General features: G+C 41.6%; 2 protein-coding genes across 10 annotated transcripts in view; one reads left to right on the top strand and one right to left on the bottom strand.

The window, feature by feature from the left end:
- The window catches only part of PPAT (phosphoribosyl pyrophosphate amidotransferase), a 47,175-nt gene that overhangs the window by 9,206 nt on the left and 24,923 nt on the right, over positions 1-13,046 (bottom strand). Inside the window, exons 1-5 of one of the 2 annotated variants that reach the window (XM_072037601.1) lie at positions 7,075-7,206; positions 5,717-5,783; positions 2,059-2,265; positions 577-689; positions 340-485 (exon numbers count right to left, since the gene is read on the bottom strand). In XM_072037601.1, coding sequence (XP_071893702.1) covers positions 340-485; positions 577-689; positions 2,059-2,265; positions 5,717-5,783; positions 7,075-7,136 — 595 coding nt within the window. In that variant the 5' untranslated portion in view covers positions 7,137-7,206. Of the gene's footprint in view, positions 1-339; positions 486-576; positions 690-2,058; positions 2,266-5,716; positions 5,784-7,074; positions 7,207-13,046 lie in introns of those variants that run through there. The other variant, XM_038178494.2, reaches the window with a different exon arrangement.
- PAICS (phosphoribosylaminoimidazole carboxylase and phosphoribosylaminoimidazolesuccinocarboxamide synthase) overlaps positions 7,242-13,046 on the top strand; it is a 39,490-nt gene continuing 33,685 nt past the window's right edge. For 6 of the 8 annotated variants that reach the window (XM_072037597.1, XM_072037599.1, XM_072037594.1 and 3 more), the window contains exons 1-2: positions 7,450-7,849; positions 12,605-12,691. In XM_072037597.1, the coding sequence (XP_071893698.1) occupies positions 7,462-7,849; positions 12,605-12,691 (475 nt within the window). In that variant the 5' untranslated portion in view covers positions 7,450-7,461. Of the gene's footprint in view, positions 7,850-12,604; positions 12,692-13,046 lie in introns of all 8 variants that reach the window. The other 2 variants (XM_072037598.1, XM_027457045.3) reach the window with 2 other exon arrangements.

The following is a 13,046-nucleotide window of genomic DNA, read 5'->3' as shown; positions in this document are numbered from 1 at the left end:
TCTGTTCATCCTTGCTTTCCCATTGAGATGGTAAGAGTTTAGTTAGATTTTCACAAACATTCTATTACAGTTGGCCTGCCTAATTCTGACACTGTCAGCAGGCAACACGGATTCACTGTTGCTGGGAGCAGAAAAGACATTTGCCAACTTCCTACAAATTATCTTTTCCTTACACCACTTTTGTTTTGAATTTTAAAAACTGACTTTTGCATCCAGTATTCCTACTTCCACCTCAGTAAATGCAGCTGTAATTACTTATATTGATGACTTAATGCACAAACTATACATATATTTAAATGTGTGTATATATATGTGTACGAATATATATGCATGGTTTACCTTTTCCATTCATGTCCCCCACTGGAATAAGACGACCAATGCAGAGTGGACGATTTCCATACGGATCACGTACTGCATAAATTATGTCTTTATGCATAATTAGCAATGAATAAGAAGTTGGAGTTTCATTCATTAAATTTTTTATTCTGCAAGGAGACATAAGTGAACATACTCATGTGTTGTACGCCATGCTGAGAACAGATTGCTGTTCTTGATTCTGAACCCTGTCCTCCTCACCTTGCTACCCAATCAGCAGTGTCATCATTTTCTAGAGGAGGTGTGAAAGCCAGCAGCTGGGTGATCAATTCACTGTCAGAACTGGTCGACAGTCCTACACCATGCCGCATAAGCTTTTAAGACACAAAACAAAAGTGTTACCAGCACTAAAAAAAAATGATCTCACATAACACTGCTTGGATTTTAGTTTAACAATACCTTTGGTACAATGAACAAATATTTCAAACATATCAGTGCTTTAGACGATTAGATCATCATAAAGTCAACTTTCAATATGTAAAAGGAACTGGTACAATCATCTATGTCTGGAACTGCATTTCTCCCTTTCTATCTCATTCTTTCGCTTCATGTGCAGCCAAAAGTATTCAGGACATAAAGTCACATTTGGGCCGTTTAATCAACTTGTTCTGCTTGCTCTGGGAAGAGAGGTAAAATATGCATGGCGGAAAATATGAAATTACCTATAGAAGATACAGAAAGAGAAGAGAGACATCAAGACAGAAGGGTGGTCAGGGCACAAAGCAAAAATAAAAGAGGTATGAAGGAAAGTGGAGTGGAATTAAAAAGCTGAAATCCCACATTTTTTCCTAGGGTTTGCTAGACCAGGTCAGTCAAATTGTTCTATCCTGGTATATTTATGCATCTAAGGAAGATGAGAATCTGCAGTGTATTCAGCCAACTATTAACAAGCCATTCAGTGCTGCATGCACTACAGTTACTGGATTTTATCTTTAGAAGTCATTCTAAATCTCAAGTAACCTAGATTCTCCACTTTCCGTCTATATTTCCTCCCCACTGTTTTTTTCTCTCATCCATTAAGTACGCTTGTTAATCTGATTAAAGATGGAGTAGGTTACTTTAGGCATGTCATATGTTTGCCTTGCTGCAAAGCAAAAGTATGTCCTCTAGCTTTTGGATGGAACTTATGATAGAACAGATTTCACAATGAAACATCTGCTAGATTTTAAACAGGTTCTTTAACACATACCCTTGCAGCCAAACATACTACAAAATCTGGTGTTTGATGATCTCCTTATGTGTTTATGTCCTGACAGTGCTCATGATGAATTTTGCAAGCCAGAAATACAAATAAAGACAATATTCCAAACAAGAACATTTCATATTACAATTACTTCACCTTATTATTATGCCTCTCCTAACTCTAAGCATATGATTTTCTGCTTCTGTCAGCCATAACAAACGAGAGCTTCAAGCCAAGATCCCCTGTTATGGCTGAGATAGTTTTCTCACTTGTCAAACAGCAATGTGACCATCAGTCCAGAGGACTGTTGAGTTTTCCCCTGTGATGGTTACAAATGCCTCCTCTCTCCAGGAGTTTTTTCCCCAAAATTATCTATTTTGATTATGGTTCCCCTTCACTACACCAAGCAGTTTGGTATTAAGCACATATCATAGCAAAGTTTGTGCTCATTGCTGCCTCAGACATAAATTATGCTGGAGCTTCCCAGGGGAGATACTGACCTTCCTCCTCAGTCGCACGGCATTTGTTAGCTCACCGTTGTGTGCCACAGCGATCTTGCCATGAAGAGTTTCTACAACAAAAGGCTGGCAGTTCTGCAGCTCGGAGATCCCGGAGGTAGAGTACCTGGTGTGCCCAATACCAAGGTTTGACACATACAGCTTCTTCAGGCTGTCTGCATTGAACACGTGATTTATAAGACCCATTCCCTTTGGGAGAAAAAGAAAAGAAAATTGTTCTGTTTTGTTTTTCTGGCAACTGGCTCATTGCTTCTTGTGTTTGTTTTTGGTACTGCACTAAAACCCTGCAAGAAGGGGAAGTAACCTGAAAGCCACAGGAAAGAAAGAAGCTGAGTAGGTATCACAGTGCTGTGTCAGATCCCATTACTGCTGTTTTTAAACAAAGCATTTTACATTGTTGTGCTGAGGGTTTTCACAGAACGATCTATTCCCTGACTAAAAATGCATTTTCTGAAAAACACTACTGAACTGTTGTGGTGTTTAAAGAAGAAAAAAAAAGTTGCAAGAAGGAAATTCTACTTAGGGAATACTATTTACAAGTTAGCAGTATATTTGATTTACTTCTATACTGGGTCTATGACAACATTTATCAGATTGCAGTCATTCCTGCCAATATTAGGAACAAAGCTTTTTTCTAGAGCTTTTTTTTTTTCTGTTTACTTGAAACAAACTTTTCATACATCCAGGTTGCCTTCTGTCTAAAGCAGAAATGCGTCAAGGCTTTTTAGTGAGCCATCAGGAGCTTCTTTTGGCAACAAACACAATTTAGCAGCAAGAATAGTCTGAAAAAAAAAACACACCTGCACACAGAGAGGAAATCAAGACTGGATTCCAAACCCTCCTACAAGCCCTGCTTTTTCTGCTGCCTGTGGAAAGTATTTACATCCTTCTAAGCCTCAGTTTCTCTATCATGCATAGTAATTGTGATATACATGAAATCACACATGGTAACAACACTCCTAGGATCTGCACAGATATACGGGAGAGACTGGAATGTCATGAATGGTTCCATAGCCTATGCTGTGGGTACAAGACAGTGGGATGAGACAGAGAAGAAGTAAATATGTTTTCAGAGCTCAATCAAAGCAGCTTAAAGCCAAGCTTTAGGATATTTTATTCTGCAACTGGTATAGAGTCAGAATACTGAAAGGCTGTGTTTGCATGTGGTTTTAGGATATTTAACTGTCATGTTAAAAAATTGGTGCCTCAAACAGTCAAACTAGTATAAGTTTACTTGAATGGTTCAGCAAACTTTGTGCCAGATCAAGTATCATCTGTTGTCTCACAGATGACATGAAGCTTGCCCAGAGTCTGTATCATGTACAGAAATACAGTCACGTTCTTTTTTTACTTTGGCCAGTTTTATCCTGACACATCTGGCATTTCACAGGTCCAATGTCAATGGATGTGGCTATTTGAAGCATTGCTATAGCTTAAACAAGCAATGCTATTTTAAAACAGAATTGCTGACACAAATACATAATCTTTAAAATGCAGCTTGAAATATTTTGCTGATTTAGATTGCTGGTGTGGGACAGTGAACGTGAATTGCACCAGTATAAAGAGTTCCCAGTGAAGACGATCTGACATCTGTATTACATGAAGCCTGGTACATACCAGAACATGATAATATAGCTACTTCAATATAGATTTTTCTGCATATTCAAGCACGCAAAAGTCAGACAAAGCCTTTCTGCTGTTGACATCACTACATCTATACAAGAGATTTAAGTTTTTCCACATCCTGAGCCAGTTCAGCTATGACACTAATGTTTTCTTGCACAAGTCTAGCTGAAAGGCTCCAACAGACAAATCTGGATGAGTCTTCTGGGAGAGTTTAAAACAATGGATTAACAGCCTTTGTCAAGGGCTATAAATCCGTTGTCAAAGGCCAGCAACAATCAGAAAGGAGCACATACCCGTGCCATAGGCAGTACAGTTCGTACTCTAATACGTGCATTGGCTTAAGCTGTTGACAAAGGTGAGTTTGCAGTAACGCACTGGGTTGTAAATCGATGCAGTGAGCAGCAGGCACCTTTTCCATTCTCTTGTCTCTGCTAAGAATAGTCAGCCGGGGGTTGGAGGACAAATGGACACAGTAGCATCTTCACTGTTTTTGTTTGTTTGTTTGTTTGTTTGTTTGTTTTTATGATCTAGTTTATAAGTCAGACTTGTAAACTTATTTCCACTGGTGTAACAGATCCAAATGCTTGTTACATTGGCATTGTTTCTAGGATTACACGTCATATCTATTGTACTCCACAGGCTCTTTATTACACTGTGGTTATTATGGTTTTTAAAAGTGATGTAGCTGGGAAAGGTATTTCAAGGATATAAGAAACCATCACACGCTTTGCAACTCTTAAAATATCAAAGCTGATACAATGACAGTCAATTAAATTCTTAGATGACAGCCAAGTATGTCAGCTCACTAACATGGAAACTCTACTGCTTATTGTATTGGCTGCTACAAGTTCATTCTGAGAAATATCTTTTACTACAGGATTTATCTTTTAAAGCTCACTTTAAAAGGAAGTTGCAATTTCTGTTAACCTTAAGGAAAGCTGAAACCCAAGCAGGAGCGGGAATGAAAAACAGACAACACGGTGCAGTAGTTCAGAAAACTGGCATTTAAAAGTGTGTAGGGGGGAGGATCAGGCTGCAAGTAATGGATAGGAGGGGGGGAAATTCCAGAAGAGGCGACAAACATGACGCTCAAGAGACAAGACTGTGCACGAGGCATTCAGCAGTCACACATTTATACACATGCTGCTGCAACAAAATGGTTCTTACTCTTACACTGATTTGAACAGCTTAATTAATCTCCCTCAGAGACCCCTGAACATGAAAACAAATTGCTTTCGGACTGTGGTTAGAGAGTGCACTGGCATCAAGAACTGCCCTGTGGTTTTGTCTGCTGAAATAGTTTTATTTCCTATATGCTGCTCTTCCAGTGTTTAATAGGCTGATGATAATTTTTTCCTGATCACTATTCAAAACAGAATGAGCAAAACCAGTCTCAGAAAATGCAGGGATTCTCCAGGCATAATACTTCAGAGGCTGTGGCCATTTTATGTTTTTGTTTGTTTGTTTGTTTGTTTGTTTGTTTTACATCCCTGGGGATTCTCTCAGCTTGAGAAAGACTGGGTGACCTTCTCAGGTCTCCATTCAATCATTTATTTTGTTCATTTTCACCTATGGGTACAGTAGCTTCCACTTCCTTGATTCTCACTAAGCTAAGAATGTCATCCACTTGCTTGTGCAGAACCTGTAACTATTTTCCTTTTCTCTTTCTCAAGCTGTGATGAACTCTTCCAAATCTCTGGAGTTAACACTTTAGCTGCAGGTTGACTTTGGTAACTACTTTTATAGGAAAACAATAGCCTGATCTGGACCTGTGTGTCTGCTGCTGTGTGCATGTATACAAGCAGCAGGGATAATATTGGCATGTCTGTTTTAAACGCGTACTTAAGTCAGAAATTGCACAAATAACAGAATTAGATATTAGCACTCTGACAAAGCAAAAACAAAAAAACAAAAAATCAAAACATGATGCTTCCCCTCTTTTTAGCTATTCAGTTTCCTCACTGAAACAAACTGTGCATCTCAGTTGGGCATCTACAAAGCATTTACATTTTACCTTGTGCACTTTGAATGCCTGGGATGACTCTCCATCACTTGTCACAATTCCAGCACTCTCCTGGCCCCTGTGGACAAAATACAATTAAACATGAAATGCTTTGAATGAAACGCTGTACCATACTATAGATTGGTGGGTTTTCCCATTCTTCACAAGATGAAATTTTAATGTATGTTTATTTATTGTTTCATTTCACATGCCTGTAATCAAAACTGGTTTCTTGCCCGTGATACGCTTTATTTGCAAACAGTCACATAAGGTTTGTGCCTAAGCCCACTGAATTCAGTGGGAATCTTTCCATTAATAAGCACTGGCTCAGCCTCTTACTGCAGTCCGATTTCAGTGTGGGCATAAAATAACAGCAGATGCTTAATCTGCAAAGCCACTTTGCAGTGCTGGTACTCCGGGCTCCAGCAGTAGGCTCTCCAGCGTTACTGCATTTCTGTCGGGGTTTGGGGCGCTTTGTCTTAAAACTGCTGCTTTTGCTTAAGGGAATGCATTGTCTCTGTCACTGATCACCTGTGTGAAAGCTTTTGAACTCTCGCACTGAAGCAATCAAGCAGGCATTTGCACAGCTAGCTGTGGGAGGATCGCCATGGGGGTCGACGAGCCCCGTGGCTGGCGATAACATCGGGCTGGTGACGATGAGGCCCTGAGGAATGCGAAGAAGTTAGGAAGAACAAAGCAGGGTGATTCAGGAGACGCCTTGCTGTCTCCAACTGCTTGTTCTCCAACCCTGAAGACATGGGAGTTGCTAAATGTTTGCTGTTGCTGGGCAAAGTTGTTAACCGATGAATAGCTGCTGGGAAAGCTCCGCTTGTAGGGCTGCTGTATAAGAAGGGAGCCTGTCCTCAATAAAGGAGGTTGAAGTTATTGATCCCTACACATACCCTGGTTGTTTCGCCACAACGAGGACATTCCTAAACACGTTTATTTTAACTCAGGAAGATTGCCCCGTCTATAAACACAAAGACTGGCGTTAAAACTAACTGATTTGCTGCATCCAGAGACTTTCAATTCAGTATTGCAGACGATTCCCATTTCAGTATCGATGCTGTCCCTTTAAACACCTCCACAAGGAAGCGGTGAGAGAAGCAGGCATCCTGAGTGAAGGGCCTTTGCAAGGAGGCAGCTTACATCTTCCTTGTAGCGCTAATGGCAAAAAGTAAGCACAAGCAGAAGGGAAGCGCAAAAAGCTTATGCAATTTCGCCACTTTGGCGAATCCTCCACAGGCGAGCGTTTTATTAAATCATCGCTCAGTAATTAATGAGCATTAACAACGCGCGTGGGCGGCCCCCGGCTTTAAAACACCCCCCGGCAGGAAGGCTCGAGTCATGCCCACGCTGCTGCCACCCACCCGCACTGCAGCCTCACGAGGAGCCGCGGCGGTGCCCACGCAGGACACCCACACAAGCCCATCCCCAGCCCATTTTTCCACACAGGTGCTGCTCCTCCTCAGAGGACGCCAGAAACACCCGTGTTTTTCGCCACGGTGGCGATGCCGCCACGGTTTCTCGCGTGAGGCCGGGGAGACCCGCGGGCTCCCGAGGCGAAATGGCCGCCCAGGGCTCGGGTGGGCTCCGCGGGGCTCCGGCCGCCCGCAGGCCTTGGGGCCGCCCGTGCTCGGGGCCCGCAGCGGCTCGGGGCGGCGCGGCGGAGCGCGGCGCTGACAACCAGGCGCCTGGTTGCCTAGGGAACCAGATCTTGGCTAGAAATAGTGAATCATTTCCAGGTCACTTTCAACATGGAGTGTGGAGTGGGGAAGCACTGGACTGAGGAGGAGGTTAAAGCCTTGCTAAGCGTCTGGTCCGAGAAAAGCATCAGGAAGCAGCTCCGCGGGACGCTGAGGAATAAAGGGATTTTCATCTACATTGCCAAAAGGCTGCAGGAGTTGGGAGTTTGCAGGGATTGGAAGCAGTGCCGGGCAAAGTACAAAAACCTCAAGTATGAATACAGAACGGTTAAATACGCCCACAACTCCGGGGATGCCACTAAAACCATGAAGTTTTTCCACGACCTGGATGCCATATTGCGATATGAACCTGTCCTGCAGTTAGGCGCCGAAGAGAACGGCAGGTGCTCCGCGACCGAGGCGCGGCTGAACGCCAGCCCCACCACAGACAGCACCCAAGGTAAAAAAAACAAAACTCTTGCTATTTCCTCTCGTTGCTTCAAACCAAACAAACGCACGAACCAGCCAGGGCAAACAGAGCCAAAGCCCAAGTTTGCGGCTGAGGCTGCCCAGCCCCGGCAGCGCTGCGAGCAGCGACTGACTGGATGCGCTCCTGGCGCAGGGCAGAAAAATGTTAGCACCCACCAGTGTCGAAGCCTGTAAATACAGCCTAATTCTCATCAAATCATCCTAACATTAAAGCCTCGGCAAGAACTCGCTGCTCCTGCACCGAGTTCAAACCCTAAATTAAGGAAAACTGGCTGGTTTGGGTTTTCTTTTTCCCTTTGACATTTATTCACAGTACTTTGGAGTCGGGTTTAGTGGAGCTTCAGCTCAGACATAAACTTAAAGAGAAATGAAAGCTAATGTGGAAAATGTCATGAACTGTTTTCTGTGGTAGAACTCAAAATTTCCGATTTTTACCCCTACTTAAATCTGAAATTTCATTTACAGAGAGGACAACTAAAGGTAAATTAAATTATTTTGTAAGCAATTAACTTATTTTTTTAAGAAACACAGGACGTTTTAATAACTTCTCATGAAAAACTGCAATATAGTAAGGAAAGTAAAAATGCTCGTGTTTATGAGAATATTCAGAGGCAAAACAAGTAAATCCCACTGCTTTTATTCTGAAGGGTTTCTTACCGAATTAGTTGCATCCCTTGTTTTATTCAGCCCTCTCTCATATGCATTTAAGCTGTGCTTAACATTTCAATAGGGTCAATCTGCTATTTGACAGCACTCAAATCTCCTCATGGCATTCTAAATGTCACCAAAGCACAAGACCCAATAATAGTTCCGAGTATCAAAATAATATGGCTAAAAAGAGAAATACAAAGCTTAGCTCCCTTTGTGCCCACAGTATGTACCTGTTTATGTTATCTAAGACTGTGAATCTTTTCTTAAGAAAAACAACACAGAATTAGTATCAGAGGAGACTGCTAAAGGTGCTGGACATTGAGCTTGCCCTTGTACTCTTCCAAGGCTCACTCTATTATGTTGTGGTACAGGTCTAAGAAAAATGAATCAACATTTCTCTTGCCATTCTTTACCTTAGATAAAAGCTTGACCTTAATTTGTCATCGTTAGCAGAAAGCCTCTAATCTTTCACAAGTCACTTAAAATGAAGCAGCAATTTCATACGATTTTAACATGTATTCTCTGCACTATATATTGCTCCTAAATTCCATTTTTATTTTTAAACATGCAGAACTGAGAGCCAAATCTTTGGCTAATACAAATTGTTAGCTCCTGAGGACTATGTGAAGTTAAGATAGTGAGTGTCCTTCTGCTCAGGATCTGGACTTAGATTATCCTCTCTATTTTGATACAGTTTGCACCAATTGTTAATCCTAATTCTCACCTGCTTTAGGCCTCTAGGAAGTTTAAACCAGAAAAGGTTAATAGGAGTTGTGAATCCCAAACTGGAATAAAATAAAACACAAACAAACATCTTTGCCCCCTGGGTGAGACACAGCTCATTTTGAAGCACAATCTGGTTTTAAAGGCGATACGTTTAAATACCCTCTTAAGTGTCCAAGCATTTCTGTTACTTACTTTAGGGAAAACCAATTATTTTATGGATAAACACAAATTAAATGCAACTAACTGTAATAACACTAAGAATTTAAATGCAAAGCTTCCCATAACTGTAATTCAGCCAAATGGCAACATCCTAAGGTATAAAGCATCCTGCAGCTGTGTGGTGTAGTAACCACATGAACACCAGAGTATGTTCAAGGATCAATTACCTCTGTCCACAGATTTAAAAAATTAAGCACACAGCATGCTTTAGCTATCCATTCCTGAAGGGTCATACCCTGTACGTACAATTGCATGAAAGGACAGAGAGCATACCCCTGAGAACATCAACTTCATTTAAGGACACAAAGTCAAGCAAGTGATGCTGTTTGGGGGGCCCAGTTATTTCCCATTACAGTCAGAGTTGTGGTGTTTGAAAGGAGGGGCTGCCAAGCTCAGTATGTTGAAGGGCAGTTGTGAGGCAGAAGTGGCATTTGTGGCTCTGTGATGGTCAGAAGCCTTTTCGTGGGGGCAAATCTGAGGGCAGCACTCGCACAGGTCGAAATGGGACTTGGCACAGCCCATGTGCTTACCCAGCAATGAGCCTCACAGCTCTTCTGCTGCCTTGGGGAGGAATGGGAGGGACTGCAGGTGCCCTCTGTAAGGCAAAAAATACCAAAGTACATCGGTGTCCTTGCAGATGTCCTCCTGAGTTTCTCCTGTTTAAGCACAGGAGAGGAGGGAGGTATGTTCCCTCCCCTCTTTCAAAAGGGGCTGAGAAGCCTTATTTTGGCAGTGCTGGAGGAACCAAGGATGCTTACTTAGGCTTCTGCCTTGGATAGGAAGTGCAGGAAGAACAAAAGGCTATCAGTAAATTAAAACCTGTGCCAAATAACAATGTTCGGTATGCATTTCTTATTTTATTTGGAGAACAGAGTAGCTGTACTAATTCATTCTTTAAAACGCATGGCGCAGGACAGTGCATGCTCCCAAAGAAAATACTTTAAAAATAACCATTGTACTTAGCCTCAGTCTAAATTCTCATACTCATCCTTCATGTAAAGCTAGAAATCAAGTTTTGGTGTTTGATTTCTTTGATTCTCTCAGACTGGGAGACTGCTGGGGGAAGAGGAGGAAGGAGAAGGAGGAAAAAAAGAGACTACTTTTATGGGACTGAGTGGTATTTCTATAGCATTTCCCTGAGGTGTTTTTGATATCTTGTAAAAGCAGTTTTCTGTTGGAAGTGTAATTGAAGAAAGTAATAATTAAAATCACAATAAAATTTAAGAGAAAGGTGTCTGAGGCCAAACTCACGAGCAAAACACCCCAAATCCCAGCTCATTCATGGAAAGATGACGCTTTCCACAAAGCACATACAGCAGTGCAGGCCAGTGATGTTCATGTTGTGTTCCCAAAATACACTGTTTCAGGGCAAAGACATTGCTGTAGCTTAAGAAACCATTAGAAAGACCTTTTCATTTTGTTAACCAGTTTGGATTGTTTCAAGTTAGAACAAGTATTAACAAATGGAGCACTCGATTTACAAAAGCAAAGCTCACCTAGTAATTTCGGTGATTTACGATCTCTTGTATTTCTTGCTTTATGTTGAAATATTAACATAGTTAATATTGCCCTTCGCTTTACAACAGCATCTATAGAAAAATTATCAGGTCAGAACAGAAGTGCACCAGCAGTGAAATTATTATTCTAGGTTCTAAACTTACGGAGCTACTAGAAATGCAAAAAGATCCTTTGTAAATGATGACTTGAAAATGGAAGTCATACGCAGTTTTCCGTGTCTGGTTTTCAACATTAAACACGTCATTTACAAATATTTTATATATATGGGTTTTTTGATTAGGATATGCAATACATGCATATGAATGTTTTTGCTTAACAAATACTTTTTTCTTCCGTCAAGTATTATTTCTTTCAAATATAACACTTTGTGTTAACTGTTCTTATTTACTTATGACATTAAATGGTTTCTTTTCACACAGCAGAGTGTAAAGAAAGCTTTCTCATCCCCATGCCCACAGATGCCCCACTCAGCAGCATCACAACAAAGAATTTCTCTCCCCTCTCTGTAGTTTGCTGGGCAGCTCTCAGGCTGCCAGAGCTGAGCCCTGGCACTAGCGATGGAGGCAGGAGCACACCTTGCCCTCTGCCCACCCATCACAGGGGGTAGCAGCTTCTGCCATGAAACAAGGCGGCCAGCTGGGAGCAGCTTGAGATCAGGCCAAGGTGAATATGACTCATTTTGCTGAGTCTACCTGAAAGTCAGAAGGATTTAGGATGGTGTTTTCGAATGACTGTAGACACAGTTCTCGATTTGAGCAGTGTCAGGGACGCCCCATTCCACCTCTATGACCGCACCTCGTTACAGCCCCGTGGTACGAGGGCGTGTGGTACCGCTGAACAGGTAGCTTCGCTCCCTGTCACCCACCAGGCTGCACACGGCAGCAGCTCACTCAGCATGCTGATGAAATCAGCATTGCATAGCTCCTGTCACCAAGATGTGTTGAATACAGCGCAATTTAAAAGTGCTCTGTGAACATTAAGCTGATTCATAACCTGACTTGCGTATGCTGCTCTCCAAACTTACACAGCAATTGCTGTAACGCTGCTGTTTAAAGAACTGTGAGGAATGCAATTCTGTAAAAAAGCTAGATTGAATCCAGTCGGCTACAAGTACGTTTGATCTCCAGCCAAAGTGGTTTCCTGCTTTCTCTGTGCCGCTAATGAATCTCAGAGATTTCCAGAGCCCTTTGTAGAACGTTCTTATTTTCTTCCTACTCTTTAAATATTCTTCCTGGAAATTGGTTATATAAATGGGTTTGTTTATCTGAATCTATGTGCAAACTCTGCTCTTTTTTACCATCTATTGCTTTACATTCTCTACTTTCCAACTATACATGTGCTATCCACTCTAAATGCTGAGAGTTAGAGAAGCAGACAAGTCACTAGAATCTGGTCAGTTTCTACAAGAATTTTAAAATATAGAATATTTCTGACAAACTTCACATTTAAGATGTAAAATAATTTAATTTGCTTCCCATAACTCCTGGCTCTTTAAATTGAGTGTGGAAAATGCCAAGTTAATAATCTCATCGTGTATGGACATTTCCACTAAAACAAATACAAGCTAATCTTGTCCATACCTGTTTTTATCTGACAACTCTTTCCTTCCCAGGTGAAATATCAGTTTCTTTAGAAGACGATGAGGATGCTCCAGGAGATCCACTACTTTTTATGTCACGTGTCAGACCAGTTCAACTAGGTATAGTATGATGGTGCAGAGACCACAAACTAAAAAGAAGCATTGCTGTCAAAGTGCTTTCTGATAGCTTGAATGCGCCGTTGTTCCATTTCTCATCAGCATAACTATAAAACAGCCACACTTGTGCACCATTTCATTCCCAGTTTTAGTGCTCAGCAGTCCCGTGCTTTACTAGATACTGTCCACCACACATGATGTGCTTCATGCTTTACCACTGTTCGCACTCGAAACGCATCTCTTGCTATAGTATAATCAAATTAACCACATTCATTTTGTTCAGTGCCAAATGGTAGCGTGTGATACACAACTCAACTTGTAATTTCTCTCCAACTCATGTAAATTTCTGCTTAAGGCA

This window comes from Anas platyrhynchos, chromosome 4 (genome assembly GCF_047663525.1).
Source record: "Anas platyrhynchos isolate ZD024472 breed Pekin duck chromosome 4, IASCAAS_PekinDuck_T2T, whole genome shotgun sequence".
Lineage (NCBI taxonomy): Eukaryota > Metazoa > Chordata > Aves > Anseriformes > Anatidae > Anas > Anas platyrhynchos.
Note: the sequence above shows the minus strand (reverse complement) of the source record. Positions and strands in the feature narration are given on the sequence as shown.